At 35.3% G+C, this 26623-nt stretch overlaps 1 protein-coding gene across 1 annotated transcript; it reads left to right on the forward strand.

Annotated features, from left to right (window-relative positions):
* The first annotated feature begins 492 nt into the window (after window positions 1–492).
* Window positions 493–25846, forward strand: LBR (lamin B receptor). Its single transcript, XM_034427925.3, has 14 exons — window positions 493–735; window positions 6223–6400; window positions 9872–10066; window positions 14432–14515; window positions 15201–15381; window positions 15601–15797; window positions 16950–17004; window positions 19018–19212; window positions 19352–19455; window positions 19791–19916; window positions 21651–21819; window positions 22699–22779; window positions 22891–23013; window positions 23506–25846. Exons 2-14 carry the CDS (start codon window positions 6236–6238, stop codon window positions 23664–23666), a joined length of 1836 nt encoding a protein of 611 aa, XP_034283816.1. The 5' UTR covers window positions 493–735; window positions 6223–6235; the 3' UTR covers window positions 23667–25846.
* The last annotated feature ends 777 nt before the right edge of the window (window positions 25847–26623 follow it).

The raw sequence follows: 26623 nt of genomic DNA on the forward strand, positions 1-26623 counted from the left end.
CCAGGTTTTAAAAATCACAATTGGTAAAGTCATAGTGGCTGTGTTGTTCGCATGTGTCCCAATGGCATTCATGCATCCCTCAAAGGATTTCTTTACATTTTCAGAATTAATCACGATTGCCTGCCGACCCGCAAAAACCCCTCTTCAGTAAATCAGTTTCTGCATTCACACATTCTACTTCTATTTGGTTTTCGGTTGAACACATTCTGAGCGTAAAAAGCGGAACCTTCACCGCATCTACTCTGTTTGTACTCTGATCCTCCGTCATCCCTGCATGTCCTCGGATCAGCGGCGACAGAAACAAGGGGACTCGTTATTGTTTTTAACGCGCTCGCCCAACCGAAGAGGCGCGAGCACTCGAACCCCTTTAAGCCACGGGGGCTTCCCTTTTTATTTCCCTCGAGTGAACGATGTCATTGGCTAAACCGGAGGCAGAACTTGGTGCGAAAGTCGGAGGAATGAGAGGGAGGAACGCGCCACCGACTTGCAGCCAATCAGCGGGCACTACGAGCGATTCAAATGCTTAGCCTTGCCCAATGGCGGCGGTTGGCGCCTCGGCCTTCGCGCCTCCCAGCAGGACGGGGGGGAGGGGTTTGGAACGTCGCCGTGTCCTCCCGCCTGCAACCGTCGCTAAAAGCGGTTAGTTCGCCTCGCTGTTGAGCTCTGCGCTCCTTTTTTGTCTCCGAGGACTCCCGCTCTCAGTATCCAACTACCAGGGAGGCTAGTAGCCGCCAGGTGAGGGCGCGTTCATATTATGCGGGCCGGGACACACCCCTTCAAGCGCCTTTCCCAAGGTGGGAGGGCACCGGGCGGTCGCCGCCTCCTTTGCCTCTTGCGGTTCCTTCTTTCCCCCTTTCTCCTCCATTTTCTTAGGCCTCGGCGGACTTCATGTAGTCGTCTTCGGGCTCTTTTCTCGTTGAGCGCCGCTCTTCTCGCTCCTTCCGGCACTTTCACTCCCGCTGACGTTAGTTTTCGCTCGAATTTAATCCTGGAAGTTCAAGCGAGCGAGCGTTTTTGAACGAAACCTTAGAATCGTTCCAGTGGGGGCCGCGAGGGGGCGCCGCCGAGCCCGTTGAAAGGAGCCGTATTCTCTGTATGAGGTTGATCGCTCGCTCCTTTCAGAGGCGGGACGAGCGTGAGGGACTTAATAATGAAAGCGAGTGAGGCAATTAGTGAGGATAATCCCATCAAAGTTTATACTCATTTCGAAATTAATATGCTTGGGAAAGGTTCGCACGTGTCCTTGAAATGTGAATGTGGTTTATTGCGTCGGATAGTTTTATTGCTTTAAACGAGGAGCAAATAAATGACAACCTTTTACGAGTTTCTATTTCAAACAACCAACCTTCAGATCCTGAAGAGGTTGTCAGAACAGTTTCTGAAAGATAAAAATAGTGGAATTGTAGAAGTTTTATTACAATGTTTAACTTTGATCAGTATCTGTTAATTCTAGTACAGTAAATAATATAGAACAAATACATCTGAACAAACACATTGTTCAAAGTGACTTAGTTACTATCAAATCAAATCAAATATTTTTATAATAAAACATATCTCCAAAGAGGCGTGAGGTGGCACCAAAATAAACTGAAAACTTGGTGGAGGTAATTTATAATTTGACATCACAACTAGGAAAGTCGCTTAGGTTTGTTGAATATGGCATAGATGTAAGTAAGCATAACTTAGGTTTCACTTATTGTTTTGCAGTGCTCTTAGTTAATTAACATTTGGGTTGAATATAATAGGGATTTGGGCCATTCTGTAAGAAAAGCATGAAATAATGTATCAAATTATAACAAAAATATTTTGTGTCTGAATGAATGTATCAAATTATAACAAAAATAGATACTTTGTGTCACTGAACATAGATATGTTGTGAAACTAAGAAAAAGAGGAAGGATAGAATCTGATCTTAAGGAATTGATGGCTGGTTGTACAGAAGTAAAGATGTAGCTTTAATCAGGAGCGAAAGGGCTAAAATATGAACTGGTGTCACGTAGAGTATTATTGGGTGCATATGAAAATGAATGTCCATAGGCTATCAATAGTTGCAGTATACTTTCCAATGAATGCTGATAATAAAAATACCAAAAATAGTTTTGGGAAAAAATAAAATTTCAAATAAATGCCATCTAGTGGAGAAAGTTATTCTGTCAGATAATACTGATGGGTGGTTACAAGTCAAGAAGATACAGAATAAATGAATAGACTATTCAGAGACCCAAGAATAAAACAATAGTGACTGATGAATATCTGCTTAGAAAAAGTTCTGTTTGTTTTGAATAAACACACACACATGGAAAAGCTGTATCAATCAAAATGCATGATTGATTTTATAATTAAAGTGAAACATTGAAGGACCATCACAGGAAAGATCGGAAAGGGTAGTTGAGAATTTACTCTTTAAAATATGGCTAAGACTTGACTATTATAGTTAAGTGATCCTTTCTAGGTGCTCTTAAATTCATACCAAGTTAAGAATATATAACATGAACAGAGCAGGTAGTCCTTGCGATACGACCATAATGAAGCCTGCCCATTATGGTCACATATTGCAGCAGTCGTTAGGTGAAATGTATCATCCAATGCACCCCATCCTTGCTCTCCCCAATGAAATGTTAAATGAATGTGCGGATCATTAAGCGGAGTGTGGAGTGCCTTTTGGGTGGGGGAGGCTGTTGGAGGCCTAGTACAGGTCTAGGGCTGCTGGTTCTGGTCCTCCCAAGGTGTCTCCCACCCCCAAGAAATCCCATGCTCCACTTCGTGCGCCTTCCAATCAATCAATCAATCAGAATAGAGCTGGAAGGGACTTGGAGGTCTAGTCCAACTCTGCTCAAGCAGGAGACCCTGTACCTTTTCAGATAGGGTTATTTCAGAAAATAAGTTGACTCCCTCTTTGTGGCAGCCCTTGGAATACTGCTATCATGTCACCCCTAGTCCTTCTTTTCTCTAGACCGGCCATACCCAATTCCTGCAACCGTTCTTCATATGTTTTTGTCTCCAGGCCCTTAATCATGTTGTTCTTCTTTGCACTTTTTCCAAAGTCTCAACGTTCTTTTTTGTAATGTGATAACCAAAACTGGATGCAGTATTTCAGGTTGGTCTTACTAAGGATTTATAAAATGGAACTAATACTTCACGTGATTTTGATTCTATGCCTCTGTTTATACAACTAAGGGTTATATTAACTTTTTTAACTGCTGCTGCACGTTGCTGGCTCCTGTTAGGTGATCATCCACTAGGACTCCAAGGTCTCTCTCACAGATACTCCCAAAACTGAAGAGCTGAAGAAGCTTCTTTGGATGAGAAGCAAAATATCTTCAAAGAAAAAAAAACCAGAAAGTCCAGTTGCCTCTTAAAAAAGCACCTTTGGGACAACCATGACCTGGATGACTGAGAATCTCCATAGACATTTCACAGTTAATGTTTTTAAGCCAGGTTTCACCTCATTTGTATTTGTACCCTTGGTTTTTCCTGCTTAGGTGTAAATCCTTGCTTTTCTCCACATTAAATTTCATGTTGTTGGATAGGGCCCATTGTTTAAGTCTATCAAGATCTTTTTGGATCCTGAGCTTGTCTTCTGGGATATTGGCTATTCCTGCCAGTTTAGTGTTGTCTGCAAATTTGATGAGTTCCCTGTCTATTCTCGCATCTAAGTCATTTATTAAGATATTGAAGAGTACTAGACCTAAGATGGAACCTTGTGGTACCCCACTGCATATTTCCTTCCATGTAGCTGTAGATGCCTTGAGTCCCAACAGGCCTTTTCTCACTCCCACCTGGTTCTCCCAGGCCATAGGACTGATTTCCACTCCACCAGGTCAAACATTCTTCTCCTCACTTACCTTTTGAAATTAAAGTATTTGCTTATATTTTAAATAATAGCTTAAGAACTGTTTTATATAATGTGTCCCTTTTGGGAAAAAAAAATCAAATATTTGTAGAGTGCAGATCTTCAAGCTAGTCAGTTAAAATGTGATTCTGACAGATGACATGTTTGTATGGCAAACTGATTGTGACGATAAATTTGTTCTCTTCAAAATCCTATTGCATCCCAAAGCTGAACTAAAGACACTAGGACTGAGAGGCCTTTCACTTATTACTAATACTACTACATAAAGCAGATGGTGAAGAAAGCAGGTTCCTGCATATGCCCTTTGCACTAAGAAAAACTGATTTACATGGAACATAATAAAAAGGTCTTTTAAAAATCACTTCTTTCAAGCCGAGGAGTCATGAATATTTTTTGCAATACACTCTGAAAATAAATCATTTGCAAAGCTATTATGGGATAAGATTCTGCCCATTGAAATTAGATAGCTCTACATTATTAAAAGAGGAAAATTCTTGGCGATATGAAATTCCATCCATTTCACTATAAATAGTGATTGAACAAAATTTTGCAATCTTATTTCATACATATGGAACTGATAATTCTGTAATAAATTTATATATGCTGTCTCTAACTTGAGTTATGTAACAACATGTAGTTATATTAAATTAATTTGAAGACTTGCATACATAGCTCAATGGAATACTACATGTCCATTATTTCTGCAAATCTAATCTACATGGACATCTGTGCTTTATTTTGGGGATGTTATGGTATTTTCCTTTAAGTAACTTGAAGGGCAAAGCATTTAGTGTCAGTAGGGAGGCTGTCTGATACCTGTCATTAAGTCATATTTGTCAGGCAGGGAGAATAGAGATCTTTTATTAATTATCTAAAGGGCATACTGATATGAAATATGATATTTCATATTTCATATATATATCTGCTTTGACAGGTTTTAGAGCTCTTTTAGAACTTTTGTCATTCCCATATATAAAAATCTGAATCATAAAGCAACTGGGTAATTATTTCAGTTTTTTGGAAGATTTTTTTCCATTACTACCTTTCTGGGGCTGAGAGAAAGTGACTGGCCCAATGTCACTGAGCTGGCTTTGGGCCTAAGGTAGAACTGGAATTCATAGTCTTCTGGTTTTTAGCATGATGCCTTTATCACTATAGCAAACTGACTTCTCTCTGTGTGTTATTGGTAATTATAACACTTGTTCATTTGAATGGTACACTTAGTGTTAACTGTGCCTGGAAAAGTCAATTTAAGAGATTAAAAATATTTCAGTAGGGAGGACTACCATTTCTTTCAATCCAAAGTTTAGTGCTTGATCTTGAAACACACTGACTCTACATCATAGTGGTAGTAATGTAAATTATTAAATTTCATTGTACACAAGTTGTGCATTGACAATAAAGGTTTGATTTGATTAGATTAGTTTATTACAACATATAGTTCAGATCAGCGTTCCCCAACCTTTCTTTCTTGGAGGCGTGGGGGAAGGAGGGGATGGTTTTGCATGAGGGGCAGGCATGCATGCATGCACACACACAATTTCATTTGTGAGCACTCGTGTTGAGTAGGGCTGCACATGTACACATGCTCCCTCCCGGTTCTGAATGGGGTGCGGCTGGGGTTGGGGACTCCTGATCTATATTGTTTGATGTGATGATTTTTTTGTTCTAAATTATGATATGTTGCTGTTTTATTGTACTGCATTGCTATATCTTAGTCTTTATAGTTTTAATATCAATAATTAGTAATTTTTTTATTCTTATATGATTACAGAATTTTGTTAGTAGTCCCTATAACTGCTATTAATCTGTTAATTACCTTAAATTTAAATTTAAGTTACTTTACTTAACTTAAATTTAAATTACCTTAAATGTTAAATCTTAATTTTTATTCCCAGGATGATTGTAATCTTAGTCAACAACTGAAACAAAGATTGATGGTGATGAGTTTAGTGTATGTCTTGAATTACTATGATTTTGGAATAAAACATAACATAATCAAATGAAGAAATCTGTAATTTCTGTTTCAGGTTATTATATAAATCAGAGTGTGCACATTGTGTTTAATTTCATAATTTCACATGATTATTTGAAGAAGGAAAAATGGAATCCGCATCCAATCCTTTAATTACTCTACACCTTACTAAATCTGATCAGTATCCACGTGTCTGTTTTGTTCCCCTCATTCAATCGGAGGGAATACTGATTTATTTGCTTGATTTTTATGTGGCCTACTGTTCAAAATATAACTTTATTTTTCCAATCTACCAAACAGAAGTTAAGATAGAACTTGAATGTCCACAGTTTTTAAAACAGAAATTTAATGTATTACTCCATGCATACATATACTTTTTTTTTTTTTTTTTTAGTATTGGTTGAAAAATGCCCAGGAGAAAATTTGCAGATGAAGAAGTGGTAATGGGCCGATGGCCTGGAAGTGTGTTATACTATGAAGTAAAAGTAATCAGTTATGATGAACATACACATCTTTATACAGTTAAATATGAAGATGGAACTGAACTTAGTCTGAAAGAAAATGATATGAGGGTAAGCAACCTTCGGAATCAGTAAATATATAAAATTTTGGTTAACTTTCTTGTGAAGCTTTTGTCACTTATAAAACAATTTTGCATCATTTCCCAAAATTAAGTTTCTTTGTTTATTTATTATCTTTCCCTATTTTATGATAATGCTCCCAAAACAGCTAACATGCTATAAAATACAATAAATATTGACAAATTTCTAGAATCAGTCCAACAAAGCAGTTGGTAGTTATGGCCCTATGTGCAGGGAAAGAAGAGTCGTAGGGAGCAAGCTTCTGTGACTGTTGCCTGCTGTCTTCCTTCTGTCCAAGTTTAAATTCATCAGAATTTCTCCTGCTAATACTAACCATACGTACATTCTTCTGGAAGCATTATTTCTTTAAAGTATCACGATGTTAAAAGTGTTTCTTTTTTGTGAAGCAAAGTGTAGACAAATTCTGATTCTATAGTTAATGTTGTATTCTATAAGTTTGTTTGAAGTCATATATGATGGGAGTTAATCTCTGTATTTGAAAGTTTACAGATGTTCAGTTGCTTTAACTGTAAATCTGAAGCACATCATTTTGGGATTAGTTCAGTTGCTTTCCAGAGGCATTTTAAAATCTGCAGATGTCTAGTAATTGTTACTATATATAGGTTTACTGACTTTGCATTTGATTCTTGCAAAGTTTTGAAGCACCTTCCCACCCTCCCCACCCCCCACCCCCTCAAATGGACTAGATTCTGAATGTATGTTGATTAGTGTCACAAAACTGATGAACTAAAGAATTTCAGTTGAGAAAAAATCTTATGGCTATTTTTGGTTTTCAATCTATTTAGCAACTCTAAGGAAATTAAATTTAATGTTCTAATCAGTTCTATTTTTTTATATAAGAATTTTAGCTGTTCAGTATAGCAAAACCCAGATTTAACATCCCGATAGACAAAAGGGTGTCTTTTCAAGTTAAATGTCTCTAACACAACAAATGGAATGTTTGATTTGAAAAATATGTTTTGTATATGAGGAAAAAATTGATCTGGTAGCTGATAAGACATGTCAGAGTTAAGGAGTCAAATGAAATATGAGTTTCTAAGCTGGGAACTTCAGAGCTAGAACAGTCACCCAACCTAATAGATTAGGCCAATCTACAAATCAGAGAATCTCTTGGAGATAGTAAACAGACCAACTGACTAGGGCCGCACAGTACCAAATATAACAGCTATCCAGATCTGATAGGTCTAAAAAATCCAAAGTCTGTTCAATTGGGGGTCATTAAATGAAGAGAGTGGGGCAAAAAAGTATTTAGTCAGCCACCAATTGTGCAAGTTCTCCCACTTAAAAAGATGAGAGAGGCCTGTAATTGTCATCATAGGTAGACCTCAACTATGAGAGACAAAATGAGAAAACAAATCCAGACAATCATATTGCCTGATTTGGAAAGAATTTATCTGCAAATTATGGTGGAAAATAAGTATTTGGTCAATATCAAAAGTTCATCTCAATACTTTGTTATATATCCTTTGTTGGCAATGACAGAGGTCAAATGTTTTCTGTAAGTCTTCACAAGGTTGGCACACACTGTTGCTGGTATGTTGGCCCATTCCTCCATGCAGATCTCCTCTAGAGCAGTGATGTTTTGGGGCTGTTGCTGGGCAACACGGACTTTCAATTCCCTCCAAAGGTTTTCTATGGGGTTGAGATCTGGAGACTGGCTAGGCCACTCCAGGACCTTGAAATGCTTCTTACGAAGCCACTCCTTCGTTGCCCGGGCAGTGTGTTTGGGATCATTGTCATGCTGAAAGACCCAGCCATGTTTCATCTTCAATGCCCTTGCTGATGGAAGGAGGTTTGCACTCAAAATCTCACGATACATGGCCCCATTCATTCTTTCCTGTACACAGATCAGTCGTCCTGGTCCCTTTGCAGAGAAAGAGCCCCAAAGCATGATGCTTCACAGTCGGTATGGTGTTCTTGGCATGCAACTCAGCATTCTCTCTCCTCCAAACACAACGAGTTGTGTTTCTACCAAACAGTTCTACTTTGTGTTTCATCTGACCATATGACATTCTCCCAATCCTCTTCTGGATCATCCAAATGCTCTCTAGCAAACTTCAGATGGGCCCGGACGTGTACTGGCTTAAGCAGGGGGACACGTATGGCACTGCAGGATCTGAGTCCCTGGCGGCATAGTGTGTTACTGATGGTAGCCTTTGTTACGTTGGTCCCAGCTCTCTGCAGGTCATTCACTAGGTTCCCCTGTGTGGTTCTGGGATTTTTGCTCACCGTTCTTGTGATCATTTTGACCCCACGGGGTGAGATCTTGCATGGAGCCCCAGATTGAGGGAGATTATCAGTGGTCTTGTATGTCTTCCATTTTCTAATTATTGCTCCCACAGTTGATTTCTGCTGCTTGCAGACAAGCTGCTTGCCTATTGCAGATTCAGTCTTCCTAGCCTGGTGCAGATCTACAATTTTGTTTCTGGTGTCCTTCGACAGCTCTTTGGTCTTCACCATAGTGGAGTTTGGAGTGTGACTGTTTTGAGGTTGTGGACAGGTTGTTGAACTGATAACAAGTTCAGACAGGTGCCATTAATACAGGTAATGAGTGGAGAACAGAGGAGCCTCTTAAAGAAGAAGTTACAGGTCTGTGAGAGCCAGAAATCTTGCTTGTTTGTAGGTGACCAAATACTTATTTTCCACCATAATTTGCAAATAAATTCTTTCCAAATCAGACAATGTGATTGTCTGGATTTGTTTTCTCATTTTGTCTCTCATAGTTGAGGTCTACCTAAGATGACAATTACAGGCCTCTCTCGTTTTTTTAAGTGGGAGAACTTGCACAATTGGTGGCTGATTAAATACTTTTTTGCCCCACTGTATACCAGATCTTTGTTAAATATTGGAATCACATAGTGAAATATGACAATATAAAACTTTGTTTCAGCTTCAGCACAGCCTAATTAGCACAAGTTGATTGTCCATTGGATCAGCCTTCTGACTCTCGGCTGTTTCAGGCTGCTGGGATTGCCACTGCCTATTGCTGCGCGGGCCTCTGCTGCTTGCTGCAAGGAGGTAAATTACTGGGAGCAGATTTTTTTTTCTTGTGCTAATCAAGCTATGCTGAAAATGAAAATGAAAGTAAAGCAGACTGTTTGCTGCAATGAGGCAAAATTACTGGGAGGCAGAGGCAGATTTCTTTTTCTTGTTTTCCTCACCAAAAAAGGTAGGTGCATCTTATAGTCCGGAGCGTCTTATACTCTAGATGTATAATCAATATATTATTTATATATTGCCAAAGTTATTAGAAATCATGTTTTCTGAATCAGTTGTTGCATTTTCCTATCAGTTTATTATATTAATTCTTTTAGATAATGCTTCTGGAACTTGAGTTATTTAAAATAATGTGCCACTTTTAAATGAAAATATAGATATCAATTCTTATTGTTAGCTGGTTAAACTGTAATAGAATAATTTTATTTAATTGTTTTTTTCTAGTCTGTGTCATCTTTTCGATTTAGAAAAAGCAGCTCTTCCTCAGGTTCTCCATCAAGACGCAGTGGTAGCAGATCTAGATCAGGCTCTAGATCTCGTTCACCTGGTCGACCAGCAAAACACAAACGTCGTTCTTCCTCACGAAGCAGAGAACCAAAAAATGAAAATAATATTGTGGAACCTAATCTGACTCCTTTGGTATTTGATTTGATCTCTCTTGACTCTTATGGTGGGGAGGTTGCATTACAAAGCTGTATTCATGTTTTGTTTTCTATTGCTTTGAATTCCTTTAGATTTAATTAAATCGTTCATCAATTTGATCTAAAAACTATGTTCATTAGTTATTTATATGTTGCTAAAACTTAGGTGTAATGAAGTAGAAACTTTATCTAGGTACACTTCTTTCCAAATCAAGATGAACTAAAAAAATATGGGAGATAACAGCAATTTTATTAATCTGTTGTCAATTAGTAAAATCTATTTGTCATAAAGCCATGCAGCTTTAAGGATACCTTTAAAATCAGTTTAATTGCTTTAAAAAAACCTACTCAGACATAGGCTCTTAAAACTTATACAGATTGAAATATGTAACCATGTTGACTTTCAGTATTTTTCAAATGTCCTGATGTAGTTTTTGATTGAAAATACTTATTTTGAAGGAAAATATGGTAAAGATATTTAGAAATGTAATTTGTTTACATTTCAATTTAATACATGAAAGGGTTGGAATGAATTGGAATAGAGCATGCATCTGTGAAAATGATAAGAACTACTTGGTAGTTTTCCAAGGGAGGTAAGGTATTATTACTTCAGGAACTTACACTTTCCTGCAACTTCTCAGTTTTTGTTGCATGTGTTTGTTACAAGGCAATCCATGCTCTACAGTTGCACCTATTGTTATACCTAATCAATACTAACAATAGCTGTAAACTATGTTAACTAAAATTTGATACTTAAGTTACTTAGATGATTGTGTGATATATTCATTCTACTTTGGTTAAACCAAAGAAGCAATACATGATAAGATTCTATAAGAACTTGGGATATACAGAACCTCCCATTCATGAAAACTGCCTAATTACTCCTGGGATGGCTGGACTGGCATGGGTTAGAAGAGATTAGTTCAGAACTTTCCAGGATGTTCCATTTCTGAAATTATGGATTTTGTGCATACCTATGAAGAACTCAAGTAATTTGTCGCAGTTCACTAGTACCTGAAAAGTTCATCAAAATGAGAGTAAGATGATGGAGTTTAGTACAGCATGTTGCTGAACATAAAAGTATGTATTTATATGTCATTATATTTGGACATTGTCCAGCTACTATTGACATTAATGAGAAGTACAGGAAAATATGGCTCAGTAGTAGCTATGCTTCAGTTTAGGGCTTTTTTACTGAAAAATCTTCAAGCATTGTTGCAATAAAAGAATGTTTTATTGTTCTAATGTTCTCATTTATATCAGAATGCTCCATTAAGTAGAGTAAGGCTAGAGAACGTTTAGCATTACTGGTCTTTGTAACTGTGATAAAGATTTGATTTAAGCACTGTGGAGCAACATTCTAACAAATAGAAATCTTGGAAAAAAGAAATATTGTTTCTAAAGAACTCCAAAGGGAATGAATTCAAATGCATTGGTAGAATCACCTGCCTTGGTGTATTTTCTCTTCTCAAAAATATTTAACTAGCTGTATTGCAGAAATGTTGGCTACATACCATATGCTTCTTTCAGTCAGAAACAAATGCTTCTCTAGGGAACTTGATTGGACACAACCTAGGCAGATTAGATAGCTTATCTCTTCATCACTTAGGATCAGGAGCAACCTGCTTCATCTGGAATACTAAAATTGAGTTTATTTATTTTTTATTATTTCATTATTCATATTTCTATGCCGCCCACTCTCTGAGGACTCTGGGTGGCTTACACCAAAGACAGTATACTAAATAGCATATTGCCCCCAACAATCTGGGTCCTCATTTTACCCACCTTGGAAGGATGGAAGGCTAAGTCAACCTTGAGCCGGTGAGATTTGATCCGCTGATCTGCTGAACTAGCAATCAGCTGAAGTAGCTGCAGTACTGCACCCTAACCACTGCACCACCTCGGCTCATTAGGCATATAATTAGGCATATAATTGTGGAAAATCTGCCCCCCCCCCCCAAAAAAAGTGAAGTGAAACTTCACTTTTCAAGTTGGAGGAGAATCAAAAGTTAATTCTAATGATTTCCATCTTGGTAGCAAAAATCCTGGAAATTTACCATTTCTCTTTTTGGCTTTAGCATTACTCTTTAGTTCAGGGTGCAGAGGTCAGATTTACAGATAAACAGCATGTAAGTGTCACAGGTTTCTTCCTCAACCTTTATGATTACAGTAGCATTATTCCTCCGTCTCTTAAAAACAAATCCACTGGTTTCACCCTTCTGGAGCACAAGTCTGCTTAGCTTTCATGTCCCACATTCATTTTGTGATGGTTCTGCCTTCCTCATTCCTGCAAGCAGAAAGGAAGAAAGTCACTGGCCAAGGAGGAGATTGACAATTGACCAGATACAATTATACAGTTCCAAAATGCTAGTTTTCTTTCTTCAAAATAAAGCTTGAGTCATTAAGATGGCTTGGGATTTTCTGTTTTCCTTTTTGGAAGTTTTTGGTAAAATATTAATATTTGAATGGATAAGTCCAATTCTTTGGATCTATGCATTTTCCAGTTGAAGGTCCTTGATTTTCTCAGGTTCCCTTCATAAACACTCTCTTAGCATTCTTGGCGACTATAGCAAATTTATTCAGGATGGAAAAGATATTTCAAAACACTCCGATGACAGCTGGTCATCTGATGATAGCTTTCTCAGAAAAGCTTGATGATAGCTTTCTCAGAAAAGCTTCTGCAGGAGATAGCAGAGCAGCCATACCACCTCTTTTGCCAGGTTTTCATTCTGTACTTGAAACAGCTGTTTGATTTCATTCTTGGTGAGATCAGACAAAGAAACAATAATTAGGGAAAGGCTGCAGTCCTCTGGCTGATTCTAGGTTAGATAGTGTTCAATTTACAGCTAGAGGTTTATATGTCCTAGACAGGAGATAATATAAGAATTAGAATGTCAACTGTGTCATTGCTTGCCTGTGATCAGGGAAAAAAGTCTTTTCAAAGCATGTGAAATTTTAACTGAAAACAAGTTGTGCTTCTAAATTGGAGACAAATTCCTTGTGTATTTAACCACACTTGGTGAGATAAATTATTCTGTTTTCTATTCTGTTCTGCTCTATTGAAAACCTCCAAGAAGGTTGCATTTAGCCCTATTTGTCCCCAGATCTGAATTTAAGTTTTTGAGGGTTTCAAAACTATTTAAGCAAATGCAGGTTTCACTGAAACGACAAAAGACTCAGTAACACGCCAGAGATTCCTACCAATCATCTCCATAGGGAAGAGATGTACCATCAATGACAGCATCCTATTCTAGGAAGAGATTGGATGCCCTTATGCTATTGAAACACTTTGGATTCCTGCATTGACTTCTAACCAGAGCAGCAGTGTATTTGGACATGTATCACTCTTTGATACCAGTACAATATTTTTATCTTAAAAACCTTTTAATTGATCCAGTTTTCATTAGCAGAAATGGTTTACAGGTAGTCCTTAAGTAGCAATTGGGACCAGAATTTCCATCGCTAAGTGGTTTGGAGAGAAATAGAATGCTCTGTAATACTCTAAATGTCTTGGCCCCAGATTGCCAATGTTGCACATACTCTGCATCACATAATTTTAAAGATAAAACTTTTTATAGTACTTTTTTTATATTAATAATCTTAAGACATTTATCATGTCTATTAAGGTTAAAGAATTAAATGTGTTGAGAACAATGGAGAGGGGCAAGAAACTATTATGATTCCTTCAGACTTTAGCTATAAATCTTCAAGGTACATATCAGGCACACATACAATATAGGCAGAGAGACTAAGATACAAAACAAAACACCAGCTCAGATCAATCTATAGAGTAAAGAATGTTCTGAGAGTAGTTTGAAGTTTCTGGAAGTATATTCTCAGAAATGGAATCAGATCAAATTGTTTGGGACATGTTTCTGATGAAATAGGCTTGTTTCAGGGTTAGAATATTAACAGAATACTTCAAATTGCTTCCAGTTTTGAGGATTTACTTGCAGAAATTGCAGAACCATTCCCCCCATGGAAAAGCATCTTGGTATCTAAGACATTTTAAAACAAACTGTTAAAAGTTGTTATAGAAGTTTGGATTTTATGTTTTGCCAATAAATTGAATGTTAATTTGTGTTTTTGCATGTTAGTAATGTTACCAACCAAAGGGTAATCGAATTTATTATTAGTGCATTTTTGAGTATTTTCTATAATTGTTAGTACAAAAAAAGCTTAAAATAATATGATTCAAATCTTTATTCATCGTCCATAAATCTGGTTTCCTTTCATGTCTATACTTAATATTTATTATATTTATATAATATAAATATAAATAATATATAAATAACTACAAAGTTTAATTGTAACGATTAATAAAATAATTTCTCTTTAAAATATCCTGTTTTTCTCAATCCAGAGGCTGCATGAAAATAATACAAATCAGTATAATGGAGAGCCAGATATCACAGAAGTGAATTATTCTACTCATGCCACTTTAGAGGTATAAAATATGAAATATGATGAATTTTTTTGACTGATGGGATCTGCAGCATGCCTTTTCTGGCAGCATGGGTGAGGTTGGTCAGTCCCATTGAGCGGTTCCTCAGATAGTGTGGGCCCATACCATGAAGGTCTTCAAAAGCGATAGCCAACACCTTGAATTGTACCCAGAAGCAAATTGGCAGCAATGATGTATGTATTTGTATTTCCAATTTATATACCGTCCTTCTCCCTGAGGACTCAGGGCGGTGTACAGCCAGAATTAAGAACATGAAATACAAATAGTAAAAAAACAATTGAAATATATATAAATTTGGCCCAAAAATTAAAAATCACAAACCAATTAAAACATTTAAAAATTTCTTCTTAAGCCAGCCCGGCTTGCTGGAAAAATGTAACATGGACATACACACCCCATGGGCCTCAAGAATTGACCTTGCTACCACATTTTACACCAGTTTTAGCTTCCAAATACTCTTCAAGAATAGCTCCATGTAGAGGGCATGAGATGACCAGGGGCTTGCTTGAGTGGCTGAGTGCAGGGACTCCCAATCCAAGAAATGGACTTGGAAATAATGGCCAACAACAAAATCAAATGAGAGCGATGATTGACCTGAGGAGGGTTCTTTAGTACATACTAATGATGATAACAATTTGTTTTTCCCCCTTATGCTGTTTGTGTGTAGCGGCAAAGAATTGAGTCTGAGCGAAGAAGAGAACGCATTCTGGAACGATATAATTTGCATTCTAGAAAGGAGGAGAAGAAAAGAGAGGAGATATATGAAGAAGAGAAAAATTTTGAAACACCAAAAAGTATTGAAAAAGTATGCCGGAAGACAAAAGAACTGGTATTTGGAGGAAAAATCGGTATGCTAGTTTTGAAAGTCATAAACTATAGATTCATATACTCTGGAGCCTTTGATGCATAACTAAAGTTTTAAACTCTCCATTCACATCAATAGAGAAAATGATTTTGAACATAAGAGTAGATACAGCTACTGTTTTAGTTGATATCAGTTATCTTTCTTGCTGGAAAGCTTCCTTGGAATTGAATTGATTCTAATAATTGTATAACTTTTTTTTAAGGTGCCTTCTTTATGATATTTCTTCTGCCTGGAACTGTGTTCTGCTTGTTGCTAATGTGCTCACAGAAAGACCCCAGCCTTCTGAATTTTCCTCCTCCACTACCAGCTTTCCAAAATTTATGGGAGACGAGAGTGTTTGGTGTCTTTCTTCTTTGGTTCTTTCTCCAAGCCCTATTTTACTTACTGCCAATAGGAAAGGTAAAACTTCTGGAAGTAGAAATTTGATTTTTTTAAATCTATTTTATAAAACAGCATTGTAACTTCATACTTCTAAATTAGCATTTTTAAAAACCCTGTTTTATGTAGTATAAATGTTATACTACATAACTCTCCCATTATAAAATGGTTACATGAGATGAAAAGAAGAGCTAATGTCTCAGGTTCCAAGGGTATATGTTGGTAGCGGGTTCTTGTTTTAATTTTGCCTTTCTTATTTAATGAGCGTTTTATAGATTGCTTTTGTTACACATTTTCTTCCAGGGTAATGATTCTTCTTGTGAAATATTGAATAGAATTCTACAAATCATCCAATGTATAGAATGGATCTGTCAGCTGAAGGAAAAGGGAGTAGGCAAGGCTTTCATTCTTTTCTACCAAATTCTGGTTGGAATTCTATTTGGGGACACTCCTGTAGAATAAAACCTCTAGATTCAAGGGATTGGATGCTAAACAAAATGCCATTCTTCCTTCAGAATGTGGTGGATGCAGTAGTTCTAGTCTTTTTTCAGATGGTCTTTATAACCGAATGGAAAGATCTAGTGCAGGTAGTGCTTGACTTACAATCATTTGTTTAGGTAGGAACTGTTTGAAGTTACAATAGCAGTGGGAAAGTGACTTATGACCTTTTTTCACAAATACGACCGTTGCAGCATTCCCATGGTCACATGATCAGAATTCAGGTGTTTGGCAACTGGCATGTATTTATGGCAGTTGCACTGTCCCAGGGTCATGTGATCACCATCTGTAACCTTCCCAGCCAACTCCGATAAGCAAACTCAGTGGGGGAAGCCCAATTTGCTTTAATGACTGCATGATTCACTTAACGATGCAGTGATTTGTTAACTGTGACAAAAATGGTTGTAAAATGAGGCACAACTCACTTAACTTACTTAGCAACAAAAAAGTTGGGGCTCAGCGATTGGTCGTAAGTTGAGGACTACTTGTGGTTACTTTTTGTTTTATATTGGTGAAAGCACAAATTTCATAGTATTGTTCAGAGTTCTGCTTCCTATATCAAGTGTGTGTTGGTGGGGGTCATGGGTGAGTTTTAACAATCCTATTATTTCTTTTACTATTGCATGATCTACGAAAATGTGAATATTTTAGGTGAAGATATATTTTTCTTTTCAGATTGTGGAAGGGGTACCACTTTGGAATGGAATTAGGCTGGAGTATAGAATAAATGGTAAATTTGTATTTACAGTTTTTTTGGAATTTACTAATCTGATGTTGATACAATTAGTACATGTATTTCAGTTACATATTGCAATTTTTACTCTCGAGCTCCTGATCTCAACTCAACATTCTTGTATTAAATGACAAAACCCTGCCTTGCTTAGGATCAATATATCTTAACAGATTTAAATCCTATATCATTTTATTATCCACACATTAAATGAATTAAGTCATACCTTATGAAGGGTTAGTACTTTTTAATAAAATTTGTTCATCTGAAAAGATGCTACCAGAATCTCTTACAGAATATTCCCATGTTTTACTATTCATATCTAAAATTATCTTCAGAACTTTTATTCTGAGTTTTCTCCCATGCTGAGGTATAACAAATAGTTATTCAGGGATGGGTCTTTTCAGTTATAATGTCCCAATTCTGAAATGGTATCCCTGGTGAAATATGTATGGCCAACTGTGTTGCTTTTTGGTGGCAGGCAGATATATTTTTAATCTTTTATTTATTTTAATTTATCAATGAATAAATTACATGTACTGTTAAAAAGTTAACTGTTGTGGCTATTAGCACTTGCACAACTTCTGCTCAACAGCTTTGACATTGATTCCCAATGGAAAGCCAAATGAGTTACTGAATGTCCAGATACAGGAGGACATATAAATAACCCCATGCAAAAGGTGCCAGGCTTTGAACTTTCCCGGCAGCAATGGACAATCCTGAATAGAATTTGCATCTGACATGTTGTATGCTGGGACTCAATGGGGCATAGTATCCTCTCCTCAGTGTGATTGCAGGGTCCCACGTCAAACTGTAGATCAAACTGTAGATGTAATCTGAGTGTTATATCTGTCTGATTTTTCTCATATAAACAATGTTGCACTTTAATGGTTAGATTGCCTAGGCATTGGTATCTAAATATATATCTTTTTAACATTCATATTTTATTGTGCTTTTTAAAAATCTAGGTGAATTGCAAGTCCATGTATGATATGCCATATGCTAAATAAATACCGTGTTTCCCTGAAAACAAGACATCCACTGATAATAAGCCCAATTGGGCTTTTGAGCGCATCCCCGAAAATAAACCCTCCCCAAAAATAAGCCCTCCCCAAAAATATTTAAATGCATGCACAGCTGATCCCTGCCATTTCCTCAGGTTAGGGTTAGGGAGACAGAGCTGGAAATCAGGTAAGATGGCAAGAGGATCCCCGTCTTGCTCCATGCGCCCCAAAATAATAAGACCTCTCTGAAAATAAGGCCAAGTGCTTATTTCAGCATTAAAAAAATATAAGACAGGATCTTATTTTTGGGGAAACACAGTAGATAAATTGTGGCTATTGATTTTATTATTTATCACATTATTTTGATATTAGTGAGCCATACATTGTCCTTATAAAATCTAATCTAAATGATGGTACTCAAACCGTTAATTATTTTTAAAAAATATTTTATTTTTTTCTCTGCAACTGCAGAATGAATAATCTCTATTCAGTCACACAGAGCCTGTTAATATGTATTGATGGTAGTGGGAGTGTCTAGGATGTTTCTGGTAGGCTGCAATACATCCTGCAATGATAATCCATTGTCTCTGATTTAACTGAGAAATAATTGGTTGAGTCCTATTGCTATTCCAAACCGTTGTTTGGGGATTTGATATATACAGGCCCTGTTTCAGCTTGTTTACTGTAATCACAAGAGGGATAGATAATGATTGCTCTTTGGATATCTTGTTTGAACTGAGATGTATGAGCAACCATGTTTACTCATTTCTCCAGCCATGCATTTCTTATTTCTCTAGCCAGTTACAAAGAATGGTGTCATTTCAGACACGACACTATGTCACAGATGGACAATGGACTGCATAAAGTTCCAAGCAGATTTTGGAAATGATCTGATTCCCCCACATCAAAATTACAGTAGAAAATTTGGTGGCAAGCTATTATATCATAGTACCTGTCCTACTATTTTTGAAAAAGCGTGTCTCATTTGTTGTTTCTTTTCTTTTTTAAGGAATCTACAGTTTTATCCTAACAGCTATAGCTGTTGGAATTTCTCTATATTTTGAAATGGAGTTTTATTATTTATATGACCACTTCCTGCAATTTGCTGTCAGTGCTACAATTTTTAGTTTATTGTTGAGCATTTATCTCTATGCCCGTTCTCTGAAAGCACCTGAGTATGAATTATCCCATGGAGGAAATTCTGGTAAGTCAAAATAATATTGGAAAATAAATTTCAGAATAGAATAACCCCAATTATTTGTTATTCCTCTGTTGTTTTATAACCTATTATGGGGCTATCGGCAGAAAATTCATAGGAACCATGCATATATTCTTATTTGTAGGGAATATCTTTTATGATTTTTTTATGGGACATGAATTAAATCCTCGCATTGGAAATTTTGATCTGAAATACTTCTGTGAGTTACGACCAGGGCTAATTGGTTGGGTGAGTATTACTCTCTTGTTGCACATTACACAATAATAAGTAAAATAAAAAATGAGATAAGGAAGAAATGGGCAAAGTAGTGGAAAATATATTATGGCAGCATTATAGTTGCAACAAGGATAAAAATGTATAACTTTGGAAGTTTTCCTAGATAAGCTAACTACAAATGGGCATGTAATACATAATATTGTACTAAAATATAATTGAATTGTTTTCTGTGAAGAGGAGGGTGCCATTTGAAATATTCAGTCTACATTATATGATATCGGCTGAATTAGATCATTGTAGACTTTTAAGGATAAAAGTGGGTAACATGCAATTTAATTTTTCCAAAGGCTCTTGTTAACTTGGCCATGCTTTTCGCTGAGATGAAAGTGCAAGATCGGAACACGCCCTCTTTGTCAATGATACTTGTTAATAGTTTCCAGCTCATCTATGTAGTAGATGCTCTTTGGAATGAGGTAATCTAGCAATTGATAGTTCTTGAATGAATTATTGTTAATTTTTAAAACTGTGGTTATAAGGTTTATATATCTTTTTTCCAAAAATTCAATATGATATACAAGCTTGTAAAGTAGATAGTGATTAACGTAGAATCTTTCAGCAAACTTCCATAGATGAACATGGGCTTAAATTTCATCTTCCTTATTGTAATCCAACCATTTAACTGCTACTCCACACAAACTAACAGAGAAGGGGTAATAATTTTCTCTTCCTTCTACAACTAGATTCATAATCTATTCCATAGATACCCCAAGGCCCACAAATGGATTTGAAGACTACAAGGAACTAAAAACTTAGTGAAAATCTGAAGTGATACCGAGTTTTACTAGAATTTAAACCTTGAAGAATTAGTATGCACTTATCCATATTTTGTATATTTGCTGTTCTTTATAAACCCTTATAGAGCTTCATTTTTAACTAGATGAATCAAATTGGGCAAAGTCTTTGGGCAAGATGGCCATAATTTAGCATCTAAAAAAAGTGATGAATATATTCAAGTTTTAGGAATTCAGTTTAAAAATTATGTTAGCTACGCAAAGTATTGCGTAGCATAATTATGTTAATTATGCTACGCAATGCATTCAGAGAAAATATTTTACAACAAGCCAGAGCACAGATGAAGCATCTTTTTTTTCAAACTGCAAAGCAGGCTCCTTTAAGAATTACTTCGTTATTTCTACTGTAGGTACGTGTCACATACAATAACTCCACTTGGAGGTAAATTTCTGTGGCACCCAGAAAGCACTGAGAATGTTTCCTGTTTATTAGCCAGGGATGGGCAACTCAGAGACCATATGCAGCCCTTCATTGTTCCATTACTAGTTCTTATAGGAGTTTTGAGATTGTATTGCTGAAAGGCAATAGGCAAATGAATGATGAGGGTAGGGTTTTTGTTTTAAGGAGGGAAAGTTTAGTTTCTGTTTGGGGTTGTTGTTTTGTTATTTTAAACAAGTATGAATGAGTTAATCCATATCCATTCCCACACTGACATGCACACTGATGCCCAAACCAGGCTGTGGCTGAATTTCAACAGCATCATTTTGGAGTCATATTTGTGAAAACAATGATGGGAATAGGAGTTCTTCTATTGTGTGACTTCTAAGAGATGAATGTTTACCATTCTTCCTTTTATTCATAACCCAGAACCATTTAAAAGGGGGTATTTTTGCTTTACCCTTTAGGGAACTTGGATTCATCATTGGAAAGCTGCCCAATTGCTGACTATCTTTGTTTAGGAAGTTTTAAAACTTTACTTTCCAGACATCTCAAAAATAATTGAAACTTACTGAAATATCTCTTTTATTTGCTAATTAGCCCAATTTTGTCTCAAATTTCCACACTAAGTCCTTTGAGTTCACTATTAGAATAACTGACTCTACAAGAAAAGGCTATAATAATATATCTTTTAAAAGTTACATGATCAGAAAGTTGTTTTGCCTTAGACACATACATTGTAGCAGAGACAGATTTTTTTGGAAGGCAGTAATAACCTACTAAATGGGAACTATAAATAAATGTATTTATTTAGAGAAGTGTGAATTCAGAATTCTTCTCAATAGCTTAAAATGTATCCTTGTAAAAGGTGCTGTGTAATGGGGCATGTATTTAAAGAAGCAAAGTTGGTAATAGCTGCTTTGAAAGTTTCTTATCTAAATACTAAGTAATTGAATATTCTTTTGTTAATATTTTAGGAAGCAATTTTAACAACAATGGACATCACAAACGAGGGGTTTGGATTCATGCTAGCATTTGGAGACTTAGTATGGGTTCCCTTTCTCTACAGTTTACAAGCATTCTATTTAGTGAATAATCCAAATGAGATTTCATGGCCTGCAGCTTCTGCCATTGTAATTCTAAATAGTAAGTTATGATTTAATGATAGGAATGTATTATTTTGCATTATTGCATAGAGCAGCACAAAAGATTTCTTTCTCCCTACTGAGAAAGAAATGGAATAATCATGATAATACTATACAAAGGGTCAACAAAAGATGAGATATTATGAGATTGAGGAAATTGTGAACTTGAAGATGATATATCCAAATTCTACCTTATGTCAGTTGCAAATTATTGTGGAAGTTATAATCTAACAATAATAAAAGTCCACCCTTGATTTAGATGACGTTATTTTCTAAATTCTGTGATTACAATATTCATATTTTAAAGAATTGTTTAGATTGATAGTGAAATATTTTTGTATAAATACTTTTTTATAAAAACATTTGTCATAATAATTAGCTTGGAAGTATACTCAATCCTAAAATGGGAATATAATTGACATGATACAATAAAGAATGTAGAAAGATGCAAGTATCCCATTATTCAAATTTTAACCTTTACATTTTAATACTTATCACTTCATTTTTATCGTGTAGAATTGCAATAGAAATTTTCAGTTCCTGCGGCCCCCATCGTCCTCAAAATATTTCTAAACAAGGGAAGGGAAGGAAAAAGGAAAGGGAAGGAAATGCAGTAAAGGGGGAACAGATATACGGAAAACCAATATGGATTCCATCTTTTGTATAAATTAAGAATTGTGCATTGTGTTACCTGCTAGGGTATGGTGTAGAATATTGATGATGTATTAGTAAAAGAATCTTCGTTTGCTAAAGACTGAATTTAGAGATAATAGAATTGAAAAATATATGCATCTTATAAATGTTACCCTTATCATTATTCTTGTGAAGTGACAATAAATAATAAATCATCTTATAATCAGTACTTTATTTTTTTTCCAAGTTGTTGGGTATTACATTTTCCGTGCTGCCAACTCACAAAAGAATTTATTTAGAAGAAATCCAAAGGATCCAAAAATTGCTCGTAAGTAGTGTTTAGACCTACTGGTTTTTTATCAATACTCTACATACTATTTATTCATAGGTATATTTTCTACTGCATTTTATATATATATATTGTATGTCTATTATTCAGATTTGAATGTTATTCCTACTGCAACGGGAAAAAACCTCCTTGTATCTGGCTGGTGGGGTTTTGTGCGTCATCCTAATTATTTAGGTGATATCATTATGGCCCTGGCTTGGTCCTTACCTTGTGGTAAGTTAATAAAGTAATTTTACCTTACACTTTTCCTGTTTCTTTTGAATCTCTATTCTGTTGGTGGAGTGATAGTTACTGACTGTAATATACGATTCTCACTACCAAAGATTTATACGTAATAAAATGCTTGAAAATAAGAGAATTTTCATAGAAAACGAATATAATTGAAAAATAAAGAGCTATACAATAAACGATGTGATAGTCTTTCATGGCAATATTCCTTTGCTATATTTTTATTAAACATAATACCAAAAGAAAAAAAATTATGCATTTTTAATACATTTGTAATGATTCAAACTTTCAATAATTAAAAAAAAAAACACCTACATTAATATTTTATATGTCTTAATTATTTAATTAACTAGTTTTAATTGCAGTTAAAATATTTTAATACTTCGCATTACATTTTTGTATATATTTTTGCGCTTACAATTATATTACAACTGATGGGATGAGGAAAAAGTAATGATACTTTATATTTTTTTATAGGATTCAATCATATTTTACCATATTTCTATGTCATATATTTTACTGGTTTGCTTATTCACCGAGAAGCCCGTGATGAACACCAATGTAAGAAAAAATACGGTTTGGCATGGGAAAAATACTGCCAACGTGTACCGTACCGCATATTTCCATACATCTATTGAGCGACTCCTGATGCAAGATACAGAGTCTCAGCAAGAAACCTTTGGTGTAGACATCATACCTCCTACCTTTGCACTTGGAATATATAATAATTGTCCTGGATGTTCTTAAAAATACATTTTGATAGTGCATTTCCATATTTTTTTACCAGCCATCTAATTGATGCAGCCTTATCACCTTTTAACCACTTGCCATTTTAAGTGACGTATTTTTTTTTAAAGAAACAATAGTTGTAGAGTGCATGAAAAGTATTAAGTAATTTGTATGCTTTATAAACTGGTTATCTGATGAGTAATGTTCATTTTCTGTCCTGTAAAAAAGAAAACCAAATTTAGGGTTTAATTACCAATATTTTCTTTATAATTTTAGTACCTTAGTCAAAAAGCATCATATAAATTAGCAGTATACCAAGAACCAGTGGAAAGCAACTTTTACTATTTTCTTGCTTCCTAAATTATATTTGTTCTTACTCAGACCTGATTCCCTTGCCTTGGGGATTTTGGCAGATAGAGGTTAGAGCAGAGTTATTATATACTGTATGACTCTTCTGCCTGATAAAACAGACTCCATTTAAGTTCTAGACAAGATTCTAACATACATATTGAAGTCTGTAGTTGAGTGTTGTTGTACACAGTGCAGTTGTAGGGGTATATATAAAAATGTCCCGTACTACTCTCATGGAATGTCTCAGGTTTGAAAATATTAGTGGTAAAAAAACATTAGAGCTTTATTTAGTGATAATAGAAAGTAATGCAAAATGTGAAATATTGTACAAACTGGAAAAAAAGTATTTTTCCCCCTATGAACCATTGCTTTACACTGCAGCTTTCCTTTATAACATGAAAGAGTTTGTTTTACAATATTTGGCTGTAAAATGGAATTGTTTTTCAAGGTTCAGATTTTTTTAAATTATAACCATTTGCATATTTTTGAAAAAATGTAAAGTATTGTATTATTGTGAAACATTTTAAGAGTTAATGACTTCATTTAAATATGGTGATGCATTATGAAAAAAGGAAACTATTCAACTTTTACAACTTGGCATTACTACCTCAAAGTAGGTTATTTTGCCTTTTTATATTGTTACGTAGGGAAAAGATGCCAATACTTCAAATTGCTTTTTAAATTAGCTTTTTAATAAGAAATGGAAATTAAAATCAACTATGGTATATATGCACTAATGCATTTTTTATATTTTTGTATTCATATCTTTTAACTATAGCTATGGAATATAAGAAATTCATAGCTTTAACAATAGTAATTTTACTGTTAAAGTTTTTATTGAAATGGCTGTAATTGACAAAACAATTGCTATTTTAATATATAAAGTTTGAAGGCAGAGGTATTGAAATAATTTTTTTCAAACCGTGGATTTCATAATTTTATAGCAGGTAGAAAAAGTAGTCATTTAATATCTGTGTAAAGCACCGATAGTTTGTATATATGAATATGTAGCATAGTCTTTATAACTTTTGCTTTTAATTTTAATACAGCTTATACTACTTTCAAAATATTGTGCAGCAATAATTACTGTGAAATATTACACAATATAGCAGAACCTCTTTTCTTCCGTCTACTATATTTTATGTATCTACTAGCTTTTGCTGGACATTGTGTGCCTTTATGACAAATGTGGATTCAGTCTATTTAACCTAATAAGTTGCCCAGTTTTGAAATGGAAGGAACTTAGCACATTTGAGTAGCATTTGGTAATCTTTATTCCTTATATATTTATAAGGGCTGTTTTAGTTTTGAACAGAACCATTTTTAAATTAGATTTTAGTAATTACATTTGGGTTTGGGGGCAGTAACTTCCACACTTGATAATGGCATTTTTGATTCTGTGATGATTATGCTCTCACCCCCAAACACTCTCCAGAACTTTGGAACTACATTTTACATATTTCTGTTGACCAGACTGACTAGATTTGATGGAGGCTGTGGCCCTGAACACTTTTAACTAAGCAGTAGGTAGTATAGACATTCCATGATTTTTAGGTATTCTACACAAACTTTCTGACGAAAGGATTTTTTAAGATAACTATATTGCCCCAAGAGTATAGTTCCAATTAAAATAAAGAGCAATTTGTCATGATTATTGTTTTTCTTTTTACATCTAGAATGTACTTTTAGATTTCATTTCATGAAAAATAACTTGCATAATTAAAAATTAGTCCAAAAATTGCATTGCTTTCTTGACAGGCTTCTAATATTTATTTGTTAATTAAATGGATGTTTGCTGTTCATTTTTATCAAAAAATAACTTGCATAATCTTAAATTTCAACAGAAACTAAATTATGGCCAAGACTGGTTATATTCATGCTGGCTTGATAGTAATATTCTTCTCCTTTCATACTCTTCACTGAAATCAATTAAGAATACATTCACTGTTCTCTTTCTTGTTTTATCTTAAGAAGTGGACAAAAATAGATACTACAATCTTCTTACAGTAGTTAGACTTGACATATAATCCCCAGTTACCTTTAGTGAAGAAAAGGCACTGTTTTGCTTAGCAAATTAGATTGTTAACTGCATTGGCAAAATTTCCAAACTTGTACTCAGTTTAGAATTATCCACAAGGGAATGAATTACCCTGGATTTTTTAGCTAACTAGCTATTTCTACATTTTTAAGAGTTGGAAAAGTGTAGTCTGCAAGAATTGGAGGGGGGGTGTCTTTGTGAAATTTCTCTAATGAGCCAGTGCATGGTTATGATAATAATACTAGCCAAGTTAAAGTGAATAAAAATAACTGCTTTCACTTAATTTTTTGCCCTCCCCTTGCATACTTCTGTGGCATGTGCCTCACAGGATGCCACTTAAAGCCTACTATTTGATATATGCCTTGTCGAGTGATATTCTTTTGAGATAGGGAAGTTAGCAATTCTCAAGAGTTGCATCAGGGTGGGATATTAGGAAGATAGTTTTCAAGGGAGATGTAAATCATTTGGAGAGGAAAT

This window comes from Pantherophis guttatus, chromosome 1, assembly GCF_059756535.1.
Source record: "Pantherophis guttatus breed Tessera chromosome 1, ASM5975653v1, whole genome shotgun sequence".
NCBI lineage: Eukaryota > Metazoa > Chordata > Lepidosauria > Squamata > Colubridae > Pantherophis > Pantherophis guttatus.

Coding starts and splice junctions, on each gene's coding strand:
- LBR (XM_034427925.3), top strand. CDS start 6,236: ATGCCCAGGAGAAAATTTGCAGATGAAGAAGTGGTAATGGGCCGATGG. Junction 14,516..15,200: donor CTACTCATGCCACTTTAGAG/GTATAAAATATG, acceptor GTTTGTGTGTAG/CGGCAAAGAATTGAGTCTGA. Junction 15,382..15,600: donor GGTATTTGGAGGAAAAATCG/GTATGCTAGTTT, acceptor CTTTTTTTTAAG/GTGCCTTCTTTATGATATTT.